This window comes from Nicotiana tabacum, chromosome 21 (genome assembly GCF_000715075.1).
Source record: "Nicotiana tabacum cultivar K326 chromosome 21, ASM71507v2, whole genome shotgun sequence".
Classification (NCBI taxonomy): domain Eukaryota; kingdom Viridiplantae; phylum Streptophyta; class Magnoliopsida; order Solanales; family Solanaceae; genus Nicotiana; species Nicotiana tabacum.
Window position 1 is genome coordinate 97,799,609 of NC_134100.1, and position 19,992 is coordinate 97,819,600.

Genomic DNA, 19,992 nt, shown 5'->3' on the forward strand with positions numbered 1-19,992 from the left:
TATACATACAACATACAATTATCCCCCATCCCACACTTTAAGTTGTTACATGTCCCAATGACACACAATTAAAAAGTATAAGGTAAAGGAAACTTTCCTGAACATCTAGTCGGAGTCTGGGTCGAAGTCGGGCTCTATTCCTCACCTTCGAACTAATGCGCACATCCAAGCAGACAGCTTCTTCTCAACCTTCTTGGGGTATACCCCACACTTATCTTTTTCGCTCACTCCAGCCTTTTCCTTTCAGCCCTTCACTTTCTACTCAACACTCGCAGCTAGTTTTTCTTTTTTCACCCCTTTTCTACATTCATATCAAAAGTCATTGTCCTCTCACTCACTCTAAGCATGAGTTTCCTCTCATGTATATCCAATATTGCTCTACCCGTTGCTAAGAATGGTCTTCTTAGGATGAGGGGGAACTCCTTGTTCTCCTCCATCGTCACCACTATAAAGTCTACAGGAAATATGAACTTATCCACCCAAACTAATACCTCTTTCACTATCCCCTCGGGTATTAGAGTCGTTTGGTCCGCCAACTGCAAAGATATTGGCACCGACCTTATCTCTCCAATCTACTTCTTTAGTTTCCTATAAATAGATAGAGGCATTAAATCAATTGAGGCACTAGAATCATAAAAGATTTATCAAAATTTATAGAACCTAAAGAGCAAGATATAGTAAAATTCCCTGGATCTCCACACTTTTGTGGGAGTTTGTTTTGCAATATCGCGTTGCAATACTCTGTGAGCTTGACCACCGAGGTCTCCTCTATTTTCCTCTTCTCTGTAAGGATCTCCTTCAAGAATTTGGAATAAGCAGGCATTTGTGAGAGCACTTCTGTGAATGGTAAGTTCACATGAACCTGTTTCAGCACATCTATAAATCTCTCAAATTGCTTGTCCAGCTTTTCTCTATATAGCTTTTGAGGGAAAGGTAAAGCAGGCATATGCTCGCTCTCATCGTGTTCCTCCCTTATTGATTTTTCTTCCTTCTTCTTCTTCTCAGTTTTCATCTGGCCTTTCTTCATTTTATCATCAACATTTTTCAGCTGCTCCCCACTTTCTTTTTCGAGTTTAACATCATTTTGGATCGGGGTGGGATCTTTCAACACTTACCCACTTCTCAGGGTTACAACATTCACTGTTTCTTTGGGATTCTTTTTAGTGTCAGCAGGGAGAGTTCCTGGATCCCGCTCGGATAATATTGTTGCAATCTGTCCCACTTGTCTCTCCAGGTTTTGAAAACCAGTGCCCAATTCTTTGATAGATGCTCCAGGAGCGTCCAGCCTCTCATATGTCTTGATAATGAAAGCCTTCATTAAATCCTCTAGACCAGCCTGAATGGGCTTATAAGGCTGAAATTGTTGCCTCTACTGATTTTGGTATGTTGGAGCTCCTTGTCCCTAGAGTCTAGAGTTATTTTGTTTCCAAGCATTCGCAGTACCTCCAGGTGAACTCCATGAAAAATCGGGGTTCCTCTGACCCATTGCATTAAAATTGAAGTTCCCTACAGCATTTACTTCCTTAGTTGAGGCTTGGCACTCATGAGTAGGGTGACCTTTTCCACAAATATCACATGCTATATGAGGCTCATTTTGTATCGAGGCTAAGGTCAGGTTTCGTATTTCTTTGGCCATAGCATCAAGTTGTACCTGCACAGAAGTAGTAGCATCAACTTGGTGAGCGCCAGTTGATCTTTTTCTTTCAGCACTCTCAAAGGGCCACTGATTTGCATCTTCAGATAACTAATCAAGGATTGTGACTATCTCCTCCGGAGTCTTCTTCATCAATGGGCCTCCAGCTGCATTGCTCAATGTTCTACATGAGGCCGGTGTCAATCCATCCCAAAAGTCCTGGAGTTGCATCTAGAGTTCAATTCTGCTATGTTGACACTTTCGCACAATCTCCTTAAACCTCTCCCACGCTTCAAAAATAGTTTCAGTATCTTTCTGGCAGAAGTTATGGATTTCTCTTCTAAACTTGTCCGTTTTAGCTGAGGAGAAATATTTATCAAGGAATTTTCTGGTCATCTCATCCCATGTTCTAATTGATCCCGTGGGCAAGCTCCAAAGCCACTACTTTGTATCAACTTTGAGCAAAAAGGGGAAGGCCCTTAAGTACACTACATCTTGTGACACCCTATTATATTGAAATATGTTCATAATCTCCTCGAAGTCCAGTAGATGTGTTTTTGGATCTTCATTTGGCTTCCCTTTGAAGACACATCAATTCTGCAGAGTTTGAAGCAACCCTTGATTCAATTTAAAGTTGTTTGCTGCAATTGGAGGTGGTCTAACACTTGATAAAACTTGATTGTAGACCGGTCTAGCATAATCTCCAAGTTGTCTCCTAGGCCCAGGAGCTATATTTCCGAACTGGTCTATAGCCAAGGGTTGATTTTGAGCAATTCTCCGACCCCTCTCTTCTTCATAGATAATCTGTGCATCTCTAATAGCTGCTTCCTCAGCATCCCGTGCAGCTTATTCTCTTCGTTGGGATGCTTCTCTTGCAGCCAAATCTACATTATCATCACCATTTCCAACCATAGTCTCTTTGGTTGAGGATTGCCCAACCTTTTCTGATGTCTCAGTGAGATTTCTCTCCTTCCTCAACTGTCACAGTTGTTTTTCTATCTCTGGCTCGTATGGTAGCACTTCTTTAGCAGAAGCTCGAGTCATGCACCACTCTAAACATGTCACTTGCGCACAGTCAAAGAATACCAAACGTAAAAAGAGAAAAAGAAAAATTCCTGAATTAGAAGTACAAACTATTTCAAACACTATTGATTGTCAATCCCCGGCAACAACGCCAAAATTTTACGAGCTCGAAACACACACTTAAATTATGCTCGCTATTAATATATAGTATAGTATAATATCGTATCTACAGGGATTGGATTTAAACAATATTCTCGTAGTTTCTAGCTTGATCTCTATCCAAGAGAATCAATAATTGAGGTTTATATGATTTTTAACTAAAATTAACTAAGAATCTAAAGCTATTGACTAATGACAATCGAAACAAATATAAGCAAGGAAGTTATCAATGGGATAAAATAGGGGTTGATAGGATAGGTGCAAGATAATTATTTGGGATCTAACTCTAGGTAATTCACTTCTAATGTTCAAGTGAGTCTCTCGAATTCACTCAATTATTAGTTCAAACGTTCAGCAAAAACTTCTCTCTCGATTAAGTTTTAACCTCACAAAATGAACCAATCTAAGCACATGAAGATATGCAAGAATGCGTAGTGGATTGGTCTTTAGTAAAACCTCTTTCGATTATTTTCCTAACTAGGTTTAGTCAATGATTCAACTAGCCTGTTTCGATTACTAAAAAGAATTAATGAACTCAACCAACAATATAATGCAAAGTTATCACAAGTTATACCTCTCTCGATTACATGAACAAGTGAGTATATATGCAATAATTAAATTATCCAAAAATGCTTCAATACATAAAACTAGAGTTATAATCCACAAACAATCATCAACACACCAAATCCATCAAACCCTAAAGAGAACTACTCCATAGATATTGAGCAATTCATCACAAATATAGTTAAAGTAATAGAAAACATAAATTCAATCCAAACTCGTGTCTTGAGTGAGGAAGGAATGATGAAATCCTTGTGCTCGTGTTCTTCCAACTCCTCCTTACCCTCCTTAGGTTGAATATGTGTCAAAAGTCCAGGAAATAATATTTTTCCATGTATTTATACCAAGTAGGGTCGGACCCAGATGAAATCACCTTCTCCTAACCGAAATAGGAAAATAACTCTGTAAATATTGTACAGGCGCGCTGCATGGGGCGACGCGCCATGCGGGGGATTAGTGGGGAAATCCAGAGAGCTCTGTGCATATGGAATTCACATGATCACAGATTGATTTCAAGAAAGTAGCAGGTTGTATATGAAAGACTTAGAAGGAAGAAGTACATTCGAACAAGTTCTGGGCATGAATTAGTTTCCTGGGAGTTTTAGCAAGGCATGAAGATGGGCAAGCAATAAATATAGGAAACTCATGTATACATAAACATAGTAGACTAAGCAGGTTTAAGATGATCAGAAGTCACACACAATGAGCAGATATAAAAATTTTGGATTTAGGCAGGTTTGGGTGCTAGAAAATACAAGACTGCAGACTAACTTCAAGAGTGGATAAGATTGCAAACAAAGACAACACAACACCGAAATCATATTGGTTCACAAAAAAAAATTCGAACAACATGGATATACAGAGCATGAACACAAGTAAAAGATGGTAGAATTGCAAGAGTCAAGGTACTCACTAGTCACAAATTAACGAGCAAGTAAAGGAAAAATCAAATGCCAAGAGTAGTTCAGTCAGCTGTAGTAGAGAAAGAACAGCATGACTCCCGAAATCCCAGTGCGTCAGAGTTCCCAAGGGTTTGAAGTGAACCCCGGGCAGTGCCTGCACTGAGAAAAGAGAAACAATTGAATTCTGGTGGCCTTGGCTTTAAGTCGGCCAAGGTCTCAAAATTTAGAATAGTAGAACGAGTGAGAGTAAGAGAGTAATAGCAGTGGTTAAGGTCTATCCTAGGAGAGTTGGGGGATGGGTTTATATAGTAGCAAAATTAAACACACAAACAAGGGAAAATAATCAATTAAACAAAGAAAAAGGAAAGAATAGCATGCGAAATCGATTCAGAATCAATTTAGGAGAAATCAAGTAAACCCTAGTTCAAGATGGAGAACAAAAAAATAGCAAAAGATCTCACTGAATCGGACCCATATGGCCTAGTAGTGAGTATATATGGACAAAATATCGTCTAAATCTAGAAAATCGAAGGCGATGGCACTTGATTTGAGTGATTGGTACTTGCCAAAAATGGGGCCAGTACTATGTAATATCATAGTCTTGTAAGAAACAACGATATAATCCATAAAAGGTAAGTGAATCATGTAGGAGATCCATGGCTTGATCGGATTTGGTGAAGACTGGGGAAGGCGGCTGCTAGGGTTTCTTTCAGAGAAGGGAGAACATTTGAGAGGGTTTAGGGGCGGTTGTTAGGTAGGAAATGAGGTAGGGTTTCCGGGTTTGGTTAATTTAAAGGGCTTGGGTGAGCTAGGGTCGTTGATCTTGAGAGATCAACGGCCAGGATTTAAGAGATGAACGGGGCGGGTCGAGAAAACGGGTTCCGGCCGGGTTGGAATAAAAGGGTCATTTGGTTTGGGCCAGGGGAGATTGGGCTACGGTTTAGGCCATCTTTTGGTCCGAAAATTGGCTTAGGATTGAGGTATGAACTAAAATATGCGAAAATTATTTAAAATAATTTATAAAAATAATTTATAAATAATACAATATTACTTATGCAGTAAAATGATTTAAAATAATAGCTTAACATAATAAAAATATAAAAATGCTATGTTAGCATGAATAATATAATAAATATAATTATGCGTAGAACATAGGCTATTATTTCAAAATTATGTAAATAGCTCAAAAATGCAGATATAATTATATGAAATGAAGTAAAAATATTATAAACATGTATGTGGATGTAAATAATAAGTTTGGATGATTAAGTCATCACAAAATATTTTAAAAGGATAATTAATAAATATTTGAACAATTTAAATGCAATAAAATTAATTTTAAAGCCTTAACATTATGAAAATATTACAGAAAATACTTATATGGCTCTTGTAAATTTGTGATGATGAAAAAAGGATATTTTGAAAATATACATGATATTTATAAAATATGAGGACAAAATTGGGTATCAACAATATACAAAACAAAACGAATATAATCATAAATTCGTGTTGCATGACCCCGAAACTCCATAAATGAACTCGAAAGTCATGGTGAAGCATTGAGTATTGGTCACTAGGTTGTTTTCTATAGACCTACTAAATGTTAAGTCAATCAGAGTCCGTCAAAAAATTTCTACTAAGTTAGCATGTACTAATATACACTAAAAATTGGATATAATCACAAATTCGTGTTGCATGATCCCGAATTATCATTAAATAAACCCAAAACGCCAAACATAGATGTTAGTCATGGAAAAGCGGCGAGTATTTGTCACTAGGCCGATTTCTATGGACCTACAAAATTCCAGGCTAATCGAAATCCGTCAAAAAAATTCTACAAAATCAGCATGTACTAATATACATGAAAAAGTGGATAATCATAAATTCGTATTCCATGACCCTGAAAATCATGGTGAAGCAAGGAGTATTGCTCGCTAGGCCATTTCCTATGGACCTAGAAAAATTCAGTCCAATTAGAGTCCGACAAAAAAATTCTACAAAATTAACATGTACTAATACATATAAAAAAGTGGATATAATTACAACTTGGTGTTGCATGACCCCAAAGCGTCATTAAATGAACCTGAAACGCCAAAATGCAATGTTAGTCATGGTGAAGCGATGAGTGTTATTCACTAAGCCTTTTTCTATGGACCTACAAAATTTCAGGCCAATCGGAATCCGTCAATTTTTTTTTTACAGAATTAGCATTTACTAATACACACAAAAAATTAGGTATAATCATCAATTTGTTTTGAATAAATCCAAAACACCAAAAAATAAACTCGAAAGTCATGACGAACCGATAAGTATTAGTCACTAAGCCATTTTCTATGGACCTACAAAGTTTCAGGCCAACCGGAGTCCGTCAAAAAAAATCCTACAAAATCAGCATGTACTAATACAAATAAAAAAATGAATATAATTATAATTTTTTTGCAGCAACTAAGAAGAAGAAGAAGAAGAAGAAAGGAGGAAGAAAAGGCCTGAAATTATATATATTTTGAGTACTAGTTAAATATTTTTTTAAAAGTGGATACAAGTTAAATAGATCATGTAAATATCATTTATATCTTCTTTGGGTAGAGGTAAGGTTTGCGTACATTCTACCCTCCCCAGACAGGCAGACTCCACTAGTGGAATTACACGTTATTATTGTTGTTGGGTACAAGGTAAATAGGACGACAAGTAAGGCACCCCTGAAATTTTTACCTACTTTTTTCTGACTTGTAACTCCGCCCTCGATAACCTGTGATTTGTGAACATTGTATGGACTAGATTGTTCGGTTCAATCAATAATGTGTCCAAAATTCCATGGTCCTACTTGTCTCATTTTGACGATTTTTCTCTTGTTTGATATCTACATCTTAAGTTACAATCTTCAAATTTTACTGTCCTGAATATCTTACTTGGGTTAATATACGATAGCATCCTTCGAGGCAGACGATTACCTGTGTGTTCAGTAAAACTCAACAACTTTAGTTTAAATTTTATATTTATATTAAAAAGTTCACAAAATATGTACAAAACATTTTCCATAAAGTTTCTCTTATAACACAGACCAACAAACGATTTCAATAAACTAAATTAGACAAGATTAAAGATTGAAAAATAAGTCCACTTAAAGATAAAAATTTACTTGGTTCTTCACTTCTTTGCAACAAATGACATTGAAACAATAATACACTGAAATAATTTCATAAATAAATCGCTATTCAACAATAGCACAATCCACAAAGATACAATTTTGAGGGAAGAGGAAGAGAAAATAAATCAAGAAACTCGACATCCTCTCATGTCGATCCAGGCAATTAATCCTTCAAATCTTAGCTTGGAACCTGTAATTCAGACAGAATTTATGATTAATGAGTTTAAGTTCCTTACTTTAAAAAAAAAAAAGAAGCAAAAAGACCAAAAAAAAAAAAAAAAAAAAGGAAGAAGAAGAAGAAGAATATTGCCGACAATTACTTCACAAAAAATCTTAAAATTATAAGGTTACTTCTACTCAGACCTCTACGTTAATTCACCCTAATATTAAGATCCACTTGACTGAAAAATTTAGCTTCTAGTCTAGTTATATATAAATGAAGAAAATAATTACTATCCTAGTCCCAATGGTCTTGGTTTTGTAAATTGACCTACAATACAATAATAGGTAATAACTATTATGTAAAGTCAGAGTAAAAATCTACTACTAATCAATCAATTTGCATTAATAGTGTAAGTTTTTCTTTTACACTGTCAAGGCATAATTAACTTAAAACCTTGTACTATATCGAATAGTACTAACGTACAACAATCATTCTACATGATTTTCTATCCTTTTTTTGGCCAAAATTTTTTTCCACTGGCATTACCAATTCTTTATTAATAAGTCGAGTTATGCAATCAACTTTTTCCTCAAAATAGGAACAAAAGCAAACGCGCATACAATGCAGCCAGAAGTTTTTAAGATGAGGTTATGGGAAAAGGATTTCACTTACGAGTTTAACTTACATATACTAATAATATTATGATTGACTATACTACTAATATATTTTAACTTGTCATAACAGTCATTACTTTGTTATATAAATAATTTTAACCCGATTTGAACTTGAAGAAGCGAGCCCGGTTAACCAGACAAGCTGGAGGGACTTCCAAAGTGTGTATCTCTTCTTTACTTTTAAGTGACAAGAAGGTAACAAAGGGTTCTCAAAGTATATATCTCTAGTAGTCCTTTCTCCTGTTAAACTCCGTTCAAGTGGCAAGAAGCCAAGTACGGAGTAATGGACTTCCTTTACTTCGTAACCTTAGCCTGTTAAAAAGTTATACATTGTCAATGCAGATTAATTAAGCTTAATGGAAAAAGGTATATATACTTAACTTAAATCTAGAGAGAGCAAGTGTAGCCAGGTGGTGGAGTCTTCCCACAGGTAACAAGGAGCTGAAGAGCAAGAGGGACATAGATTTTAAGGTTAAGAAGCTTGACTTTAAGTGTTGTGCAAAGGCAAGCAGCAGCTTCAAGTTCCACAAGTCCCTGTAGAATTGGACAACATTCATTAACGGCGGGATCACCAATTCCAATATGAACTAGCCCACCAAGAAGATCTACACAAGCTCCAAGTTTTAGTGTGTCAATTGGGCATGTTGCCTTTGTTGTTGTTGGTGGAGGGCATGGTTTTCCTTTTGGGGATGGTGTAACTGGAGGAACAGTAATTGGTGGAACTGTCACTGGCGGAATTCCTATAGGTGGCAAGTTGATAGGAGGTTTTACAATAGGTGGTATACCAATTGGTGGCTTAACAACTGGTGGAACTGTCACCGGTGGAATTCCGATAGGTGGCTTAATAACTGGTGGAATAATGGGTGGCAAGTTGATAGGAGGTTTAATAACCGGTGGAACTGTCACTGGTGGAATTCCGATAGGTGGCTTAATAACTGGTGGAACAACAGGTGGCAAATTGATGGGTGGTTTTACAACTGGTGGAACTGTCACTGGTGGAATTCCGATAGGCGGCTTAATAACTGGTGGAACAACGGGTGGCAAGTTGATGGGTGGTTTTACAATCGGTGGAACTGTCACTGGTGGAATTCCAATGGGTGGCAAATTGATAGGGGGTTTAATACTTGGAGAGGGAGTTTTGGGCTTTTTGGGTTTGTGAGAGGGTTTTCCACAATATCCACAACCAAGAATGGGAGTGAATGAAGAAAGGAAAAGCATGGAAATGAAAAGAAGACATGTTATTTTAGATGACTCCATTTTCCTACGAGGAAAGGAAAGAAAGAGGGAATAGGTTGAGATTTTGGTACAAAAAGTATGGTGTTATATAGATATGAAAGTGAATTGATGATTGGTGAATGCAAACAAAATAAACCCTAAAACCAATGCACGTGAACAAGGGGTCTATATGGCCAATTTTTGCTAGTTGGCAACTCAATTGTCTTGCATGTGCATGAATCTGTATTAGTACTTTTACTTAATCTTGATTATTATGTCTATATCATGATTACACATGTCAATCAATCAGGGGCGGAGACACCTCTTCGCCGGAAAAATTACAGTACTATATCGCTAGATAAGTTTTTTTAAATTTTATATAGATTTACTATACGTTAACTTTTCTTGACTTTTCGATGTATCTAATTATTTATATTTTGACACCCCTGGATGAAAATTCTGGATTTGCCACTGATGTCAAACTTAGCAAGGAAGCTCATTAGCTTCACTTGCCCTCTATAGGAGGCTCGCTCTGCGAAGATTCGAATCATTTAGAATATATACATGCAGAGAGATTTAGAATTTGAAGTCTATCAAATTTTATAGCGATTTCTAACTAATATTATAATAATAAATAATTACAAAATCAAATATTTATAAATACTTAGTGAATTTATGTATAAAATTTGAGCAAAAATTATTAAGTTCACATAAATCTATAACTAATACAGTAAATCTGCCCCGGAATACATGGCCAGCTCCATGAAGGAAGGAATTGAGTTATGAACGTTTTCAATATGAGTCTTTTCCTGTATTTATTCGATAAAAAATGCATGTTAATCTTTGATCTAAGTCAATTTTAATACAATATCTTTGTGGACAATATTAAGTATATAAAATGTGTAAAAATTGGAGCGTTATACAGATAGTTGATACAAAAACCAGACAAATCAACTTCCTGGCTAGAGCTATCCCGTAACTTATGCTACACAAAAATTTGAATGACAGGAAATCCATGTTACAAGCTGCAGGATAGAACAAATCTTCCATTTGTACACAACAAAAGAAGGTATTTTTAATAAAATAGTACTTCTAGTAAGAATTAGATGGATCTACATGAGCAAGTTGTTTTTTTATCCCGGAATGACAAAATCTAATTAACACTAGCCAATATACAAGTGAGAACTGTGGCATTGCATGCAGAGGCGAATCCAGAATTTGAATTTTATGGGTTCGGAATTATAATCCTTAAGTTATTGGGTTCTAAATTAATAATGTGTATATGTTCAATTGATTTCTTAAGACAAATACATGGTTTGAATAAAAGCTATTAAAACCCGCATCCCACGCTCTGGCTCTGCCCCTGATTGCATGAAAGGAAAAAACTTTTATTTTCTTTGTATATGTTTAAATTTTGAAGGATAAAGTTACTATCAACTTAATTAGTGACTAACTACATAGAAACTATGCAAACATCTAGTTTTATTTTTTGGTAGGAAGTTATTAGGGGAATTCGGTTTTATGACTTATTTCTTACCCGAAAAACGGATAGAGTTGAATTTGTACGTAGTTCTAAGGATATGTGGTACAATTTTAATATAAATCATAAGGATAAATAAAAATGTCAAGTATGGATTGCAAAGAATACGAAATAAATAAGGTTGTAAAGAAGATGAATTTTAGGACTAAACAAGTGGAATTAATTTAAGAAGCTTGAAAGAACAATTCTTCACTATGGGAGAATATGGTGCTTGGATTACAATGTAAGTATAAAACTTAACTTTTACAGAAATGATGACTATCTCCTTTATAGTAGAGGGATCTTACTTTAGATATAATTAAAAATACGTAGTGGGAGACCCATAATAGATCAGCTTTTTCACAATTCTTGCCAAGATTTTCTTCTCTAGTGGGACTGCAACGGCTCTTGTATATAAGCTCGATATTGACTCGAGTTTTCGGTCTTAACTCGAGCTATCGATCTCGGCTTGAGCTCGATTCTGAATCGGACCCATGAATTGATTCGGGGTCAATGTTGGTCGGTCTCTGGATCATAAGCTCGATAACTTTACTTTGCATCATGGCTCAATTTGGATTCGAGCTTGATTATAATATCGAGTTGTACATTGATCGGCCCCTCAGACTCAAAGCTCGTTTGTACCATCTTCGGAACCAATCTCGAAGTATTACTTCGATCGATTATGTTTCGAACTCGATCAATCGTACGAAGGCCGAAATCTATTTCGACCGTATACAAATAGTCCCCTCGTTTCTCAGGAAGAATATGGTGAGAAACGATATGATTTTTCAACGGCTCGATCGGATTATAAGTTGACATTTACGTTGGGCTCGACCATGACGCACGTGATAGCTGTCCCGTCGATTTAGTCATTCAAGATATTTAGTGCATGTCAGGCGGTGGTCGGCCACCGCTAATACTGAACCGTCATTGCTTACCTATAAATAACCCTTCCTTTTATCATTTATCACTTTTACATCTTCAATCTTCCAAATTTCCCAATTCATTTTTCGTGTTTTCTGAGTCTATTCGCAAATCTGTGATTCGTCTTTGCAAAATTCTTCTTCTGAATTACCAAATCTTTGTCACCTTCTTTAAATCTAAAATGGTGAAGACATCCAGAACTGTCCCCCAAAAAGAAAAAGCTTCTTCTTCCCAACCCGCCGCCGATAAAACACTGGTTGATCCCCGTCCTGAAGAGTGTGTTCCGGCGGCGTGTGTTCTTACTTCCGATTTCAAACTTGATAAAGGTTCACCGGTCCCTAGCCGATGTGATCCCGTATCGAGATATATTTGTTCGATAACTCAGGAGCACATCGAGCGGATAAAGAGAGATTGTAACTGGGAGAACAAAGAGGTGGTAGTGCCGTCTCCCGAAGAGGATATTACTACTCACGTGAGAGGATTTTTAAGTGTGTATACTTACCCTTTCACATTAGGTCCCCTCGACCCTGTTATCATAGATTTTTGTCATAAATACTTAATAACCCTAGGTCAGATACATCCTTCCTTTTGGCGGATCGTTATTTTGATCCGATATTTTGTGAGTAAAATTAAGGGGATACCTTTCACCCTCGATCATCTTATCCGATTATACCGTCCTCGCCTTTTTTGATGAGGGTTAATAAAACTCCAACGTCGAGCTACTAAGGCTTTGTTCTCGAGTATAGACGAGGATAAGGATCGAGGATGGATGGGCCGGTTCATTCGAGTGAGGACTTCGGACCTGATCCCAACCGAAAAGATGCCTTTTCCCGAAGAGTGGAACATGAAGCGTAAGTGTAGTTCTGCTGTTATCTCCTATTATGCTGTTCTTTCATTTCTTTTCTCACCAATATTGCCCTTTTGTGATGCAGTAGTTCCCTGGATGCCTGGCGTAGTGCCCGATCTCAAGAACTGGGTATGAGATCTGGTTTTGACCTCCTCATATTCCGAGCGCTCATGGCACGACTTGTCAAAGGGCCGATGGGAGGCCAAAATTCACGGTGAGCACTTCTCTCGTATCTTTTAGTAATTCGAATAAGATGTTTTTCACATACTTTAGTAAAACTTTTCGTATGTAGGTATGGGCAAGGATGCGGTTTTGAGGCCATCGTCTGCCGAGGAAGAGTCTTCGGCCTCTGTCCCAAAGCCGGTGAAAGATAATAAGAGGAAAAAAGCCCCCGTCCTCGAAGATCAAAAATCGAAGAACAGGACGGCTCGTAAGATGAACAAGAATGTCATTCCTTTAACCGTAGAATCAGTTCTGCATCTGAGGGATGAAGAAGAAGAAGATAATGATGGGTCTGCTCTGGTGGCCCGAACAAAGAAAACCACCGACGTTTCACAGGCAACTGGATCGATGGTGGTTCATAAGGCTCCGCCTCGATCTGAGGATATATCGGAGGGAGATTCGGGCAGAGTCCCCGAGTTGCTGGAGATCGAAGATGTTTCCCATCGAAGCCGACGGATGGGGGATGTGTCTGAAAGGGCTCTTCCCGAATCTTTTCGGACCGAAGAGAATGTCCTAGATGACTCATTTGGGGCAGTAGCAATCGAAGGCTCGCCCACCTTTCCTGCTTTTTCTGCAGGGGCGATTCGGGAAGCCCAAGCTTTGGGGGCCCTCGAATTAGATAGGCCTCACGATGGGGAGGATCCTTTTCGTGACCTATTCATTGGTGTCGAAGACACTGCCGGTACAAGTGATGCATCAGATCTTTTTTACGGAGTGCAGCAGGCTTTGAATCAGGTAGGCCTTAAATCATATAGCGTTATCTTTAAGTTTTCTATTATTTTATGACTTCGTTTCTTCTTTCTTTGTAGGCCGCGACAGTTCATCGAGAATCATGTTCTTGGTCTTGAACCTAGCTGCGTCGATATGAGGCTGAGCTTCAACGGGTTACGGAGGAGAGGAACTCCTTAAAGCTCCTTTTGGGCCAAAAGGGAGAGGAAATAAAAGACCTCTAAGCTGAGTTGGCCAGGGCTCACCAAGATCAGATCGATCTATCCAAGCAGGTAATAATTCTTTTAAAAGCCTATGGGCTTGATACCGGAATGATGGCTAATCTTTCGGTCTCACAGCTGTAGTAGAAAATTGAAATGATAGGAAAACTCCGTGAAGAGGTCGATGTGATAAGAGCGGAGTCTTTGAAGTGGAAAGAAGGAATGGACCTCTTTGCTGCAGAGAAAGAAACCGCTCGAGCCCAATTGTCATTAGCCAAAAACCAACTTCAAAAAATGAAGGAGAAAAGCTCAGTCCAAGCAAGAAGAATAGAGGAGCTCGAGGCTCGGTTGGCCTCTGTGCTTGCCAAGGCCGAATCTGACGCTGAAAAGGCAAAGGCCGGTGCGGATGCACTCGTGGCCATCTATCGGGCCGATGCTGAAGCTGCCCAGGTACAAGCACGAGAGGCAGCCGAGACCGCCGATACTCGAGCACATTGGGTTGTCGAACTTTCTAAATGCCGATCTCAGAGGGAGACCCTCGAGGAGATCCATGCTCGAGGTTTCGACCTCGCTGAAGAGATAAAAAGGGCCAGAGAACCCGAAGTCAATTCTGAAGCCTTGGTTTTCGATGACAGTTGATGATGACAATGATGATGACGATGGGAGTAAGAGAGGATCTGAGAATGGGGGGGAGCCCGATAGAGAAGAGACCGCTCCTGGGGATGACCAGGAAGCTTAGTCCTTAATTTTTTGATTGTAATCAATCATGTAAACAATTTTTGTATATAAACATATCCCCTTTTTGCCGACTTGCTTCTATTTTGTTTCCTGTCTTGTGAAGATTTTATTCACGCGTTATGAATATTTTCACAAGGATTTAAATAACTTAATCAAATTTGGACTTTGTAGCCTCTATAACCAAGTGAGCGCTTACTCAAACTTGAAATAAGGTAGCTCGTATGCTTAGTGGTCGAGTTGAGTGATTGTCTGAACATAGGCTTTACTCAAACTTAAAGTGATGTAGCCCTTGGGCTTATTAGTTGAGCCAGTGATCCGAGCTCGAAGTAATGTATCTCGTAGGCGTAACGGTCGAGTGAGTGCTTGCTCGAACTCAAAAATAAATAACCCGTAGGCTTAGTAGTCGAGTGAATGATTCGAACTCGAAGTAATGTAGCCCGTAGGCATAATGCTCGAGTGAGTGCTTGCTCGAACTCGAAATGAAAGTAGCCCATAGGCTTAGTAGTCGAGTGAATGATTCAAACTCGAAATAATGTAGCCCGTAGGGGTAATGGTCGAGTGAGTGCTTGCTCGAACTCGAAATGAAAGGAGCATGTAGGATTAGTAGTCAAGTGAATGATTCGAACTCGAAGTAATGTAGCTCGTAGGAATAATGGTCGAGTGAGTGCTTTCTCGAACACGAAATGAAAGTAGCCCGTAGGCTTAGTAGTCGAGTGCATGATTCGAACTCGAAATAATGTAGCCCTTAGGCATAATGGTCGAGTGAGTGCTTGCTCGAACTCGAAATGAAAGTAGCCCAAAGGCTTAGTAGTCAAGTGAATGATTCGAACTCGAAATAATGTAGCCCATAAGAGTAATGGTCGAGTGAGTGCTTGCTCGAACTCGAAATGAAAGTATCATGTAGGCTTAGTAGTCGAGTAAATGATTCGAACTCGAAGTAATGTAGCCCGTACGCATAATGGTCGAGTGAGTGCTTTCTCGAACTCGAAATGAAAGCAGCCCGTAGGCTTAGTAGTTGAGTGAATGATTCGAACTCGAAATAATGTAGCTCGTAGGCGTAATGGTCGAGTGAGTGCTTGCTCGAACTCGAAATGAAAGTAGCTCATAGGCTTAGTATTCGAGTGAATGATTCGAACTCGAAGTAATGTAGCCCGTACGCATAATGGTCGAGTGAGTGCTTGCTCGAACTTGAAATAAAAGTAGCCCGTAGGCTTAGTAGTTGAGTGAATGATTCGAACTCGAAATAATGTAGCCCGTAGGCATAATGGTCGAGTGAGTACTTGCTCGAACTCGAAATGAAAGTAGCCCGTAGGCTTAGTAGTTGAGTGAATGATTCGAACTCGAAATAATGTAGCCCGTAGGAGTAATGGTCGAGTGAGTGCTTGCTCGAACCCGAAATGAAAGTAGCATGTAGGCTTAGTAGTCGAGTGAATTATTGGAACTCGAAGTAATGTAGCCCGTAGGCATAATGGTCGAGTGAGTGCTTTCTCGAACTCGAAATGAAAGTAGCATGTAGGCTTAGTAGTCGAGTGAATGATTCGAACTCGAAATAATATAGCTCGTAGGCGTAATGGTCGAGTGAGTGCTTTCTGGAACTCGAAATGAAAGTAGCTTGTAGGCTTAGTAGTCGAGCGAATGGTTTGAACTAGAAATAATGTAGCCCATAGGCGTAATGGTCGAGTGAGTGCTTTCTCGAACTCGAAATGAAAGTAGATTGTAGGCTTGGTAGTCGAGTGAATGATTCGAACTCGAAGTAATGTAGCCCATACGCATAATGGTCGAGTGAGTGCTTGCTCGAATTCGAAATAAAAGTAGCCCGTAGGCTTAGTAGTTGAGTGAATGATTCGAACTCGAAATAATGTAGGCCGTAGGCGTAATAGTTGAGTGAGTGCTTTCTCGAACTCGAAATGAAAGTAGCCTGTAGGCTTAGTAGTTGAGTGAATGATCCGAACTCGAAATAATGTAGCCCGTAGGCGTAATAGACGAGTGAGTGCTTGCTCGAACCCAAAATGAAAGTAGCCCGTAGGCTTAGTAATCGAGTGAATGATTCGAACTCGAAATAATGTAGTCTGTAGGCGTAATGGTTGAGTGAGTGCTTGCTCAAACTCGATCCTGTTTGCATAATAAATCTCGAAATAGAGGAATCTTTCTTGGATATAAGATATCGGTAAAGAAGAGAACTTTCTTTGCAAGTCATTATACATGTGTTCGTGTTTTTCATCAGGGCTCGAGCCAATTACATGAGCATGGTTTGTTTTGACCATTTGGCTCTTACAACTTTTCCTATTGGAACCCTGTTATGAAATAACTTTCTTGCATCAGAACTTGATATATTTAAGGGCTAATGCCCACCCATTATTCGAGGTCGAATGTAAAGAGGCCTCGGATACTGTCATATTGTTTCCAAGTACAGCACGATTATTGGTTGCCTCATTAAAAACCTTGCAGAAAAACCCATTTGGGATAAAACCGGTCTAAGGGAAAAAGAGTGCAACATGTGCTTTCAGACCTAAGGCTTCGTATTGAAGGGTCCATCTTAGCTCCTGATCATACTTCTGCAGGGGTTAGTTTTGAAATGTAAACGAATACGGGAGAGTCGTACCTTAGCAGCAGTATCGTTTTAGATGCAACACATTCTAATTGCTTGATAGTTGTTTGCCGTTTATAACACCGAGCTTGTATGATCCCTCTCCGACGTTTTCGAGAACCTGATATGGTCCTTCCCTATTCGGTCCTAGTTTTTCTTCATTTGGATTTCGGGTATTGAGGGTGACTTTCCTTAGCACTAAGTCTCGGGGCTTAAAATGGCGGAGCTTGGTTCTTCGATTATAGTATCTTTCGATTCGTTGCTTTTGGGCGGCCAATTGGATGAGGGCAGCTTCTCGTTTTTTGTTCGATAACTCGAGGCTAGTGTTCATAGCCTCGTTATTTGATTCTTTTGTAGTATATCTAAATCTGGCACTGGGTTCGCCGACTTCGACTGGTATCAAGGCTTCGGAGCCATATACTAAGGAGAACGGGGTTTCCCCTGTACTAGATTTTGATGTTGTTCAATATGCCCAAAGGACTTCGGGTAGGACTTCTCTCCATTTTCCTTTAGCATCGTTCAGCCTCTTCTTTAGGTTTTGAATGATAATTTTATTCGTTGATTCAGCATGTCCATTCCCACTGGGGTGATACGGCATTGATAATATCCTTCTTATTTTGCGGTCTTCGAAAAAATTTGTCACTTTGCTGCCGACAAATTATTTCCCATTGTCACACACTATTTCGGTCGGTATCTCGAATCGACTCACGATATGATCCCAGATAAAGTCTATAACCTCTTTCTCTCTTACTTTCTCAAACGCCTGTGATTCAACCCATTTAGAAAAATAGTCAGTCGTAAATAAAATGAATTTAGCTTTACATGGGGTTGATGGAAAAGGGCCGACGATATCCATTCCCCATTTCATGAATAGTCATGGGGATAGGACTGAGTGAAGTTGCTCTCCGGGTTAATGGATCATTGGTTCAAACCTTTGACATTTGTCACATTTTCGAACAAATTCCTTTGCATCCTTGCCCATATCGATCCAATAATACCCTGCCCTGATTATTTTTCGGACTAATGAATCGGCACCGAAGTGATTCCCGCAAGTACCCTCGTGCACCTCACGTAAGATGTAATCGGTATCTCCCGGACTTAAGCATACTGCCAATGGTCCATCGAATGTCTTTCGGTATAGAGTTCCATCTGAAGCCAACATGAATCAAGCAGCTTTGGTTCGTAGAGCCCTTGAATCTTTAGGGTCTGATGGGAGCTTTCCGTTCTTTAAGTATTCAATATACTTGTTTCTCCAATCCCAAGTTAAGCTCATAGAATTTATCTCGGCATGACCTTCTTCGATCACGGATCTCGAGAGTTGAACGACAGTCCCTGAGCTCAACTCACCTTCCTCGACCGATGATCCCAAATTCGCAAGTGCATCAGCCTCACAGTTTTGCTCTCGTGGAATATGTTGTAAAGTCCATTGTTTGAAATAGTGCAAAGTGACATGTAGTTTGTCCAAATACCTTTGCATTCTATCTTCTCAAACTTCGAAGGTTTTGTTTACTTGATTTACCACCAGCAAAGAGTCACACTTGGCTTCAATGACTTCTGCTCCAAAGCTTTTAGCTAGCTCGAGACTTGCAATCATGGCCTCATACTCGGTCTCGTTGTTAGTCAACCTAGTAGTTTTGATAGATTATCTAATAGTGTTACCCGTGGGCGGCTTTAAAATGATGCCTAGACCGGACCCCTTCACGTTCGAAGCCCTATCCGTAAAAAGGGTTCATACCCCCGATGACGTACCCGATTTCAACAAGATTTCTTTTTTGACTTCGGGTACGAGGGTTAGCGAGAAATCGGCCCCGAAGTCTGCTAAAATTTGAGACTTGATGGCCGTACGGGGTTGATATTCGATATCATACCCACTGAGTTCGACGGCTCATTTGGCCAATCGGCCTGATAGTTTGGGCTTGTGCAAAATATTACGAAGAGGGTAAGTGGTTAATACGCATATGGGGTGACATTGAATGTACGGTCTTAATTTTCTATAGGCGCTTATCAGTGCAAGTGCCAATTTTTCTAGGTGCGGATATCTAGTTTCTGCTTCCCCTAAGGTCCGAGTTATATAATAAACGGAAAATTGTGTACCTTGCTCTTCTCAAACTAGGACATCACTTACTACAATTTCGGATACTGCCAAGTACAAACAACGTTTTTCGTCTATTTTTGGAGTATAAAGTAATGGCGGGCTCGATAGATATCGTTTTAATTCCTCTAATGCATGTTGGCATTTCGTGGTCCAAGCGAAATTGTTCTTCTTTTTTAGTAGAGAGAAATATTTATGGCTTCGATCTGACGACCTCGAAATGAATCAGTCCAAGACTGCAATAAGTCTTGTTAACCTTTGTACTGCTTTCACGCTGTCCACGATGGTGATGTCCTCGATCACCTTGATTTTATCGAGGTTAATCTTGATTCCCCGATTTGACACCATGAAGCCGAGGAACTTGCCCAAACCGACACCGAAAGCACATTTTTCGGGGTTGAGCTTCATGTTGTATTTTCTCAAAATCTCGAATGTTTCCTGCAAATGGGTCAAATGGTCCTCTGCGTGCAAGGACTTAACTAGCATGCCATCAATATAAACTTCCATTGATTTACCTATTTGTTTTTCGAATATTTTATTTACTAGGCGTTGGTAAGTAGCTCCTGCATTTTTTAGCCCGAGGGCATCACATTATAACAATATGTTCCATATTTGGTGACAAATGAAGTCTTTTTCTGGTCTTCCGAGTTCATTTG

General features: G+C 39.1%; 1 protein-coding gene and 1 non-coding gene across 2 annotated transcripts; one reads left to right on the plus strand and one right to left on the minus strand.

Moving 5' to 3' along the window:
- The first annotated feature begins 1,874 nt into the window (after positions 1 to 1,874).
- LOC142175643 (small nucleolar RNA R71) lies at positions 1,875 to 1,981 on the plus strand. The gene has a single exon (XR_012704738.1). It is a non-coding gene; the product is annotated as a small nucleolar RNA R71 (small nucleolar RNA).
- Positions 1,982 to 7,399: 5,418 nt separating this feature from the next.
- Positions 7,400 to 9,572, minus strand: LOC107820187 (uncharacterized). The gene is made up of 2 exons (XM_075242126.1): positions 8,645 to 9,572; positions 7,400 to 7,616 (listed from the first exon to the last, which is right to left on the minus strand). Exon 1 carries the CDS (start codon positions 9,518 to 9,520, stop codon positions 8,651 to 8,653), a length of 870 nt encoding a protein of 289 aa, XP_075098227.1. The 5' UTR covers positions 9,521 to 9,572; the 3' UTR covers positions 7,400 to 7,616; positions 8,645 to 8,650.
- Between the last annotated feature and the right edge of the window lie 10,420 nt (positions 9,573 to 19,992).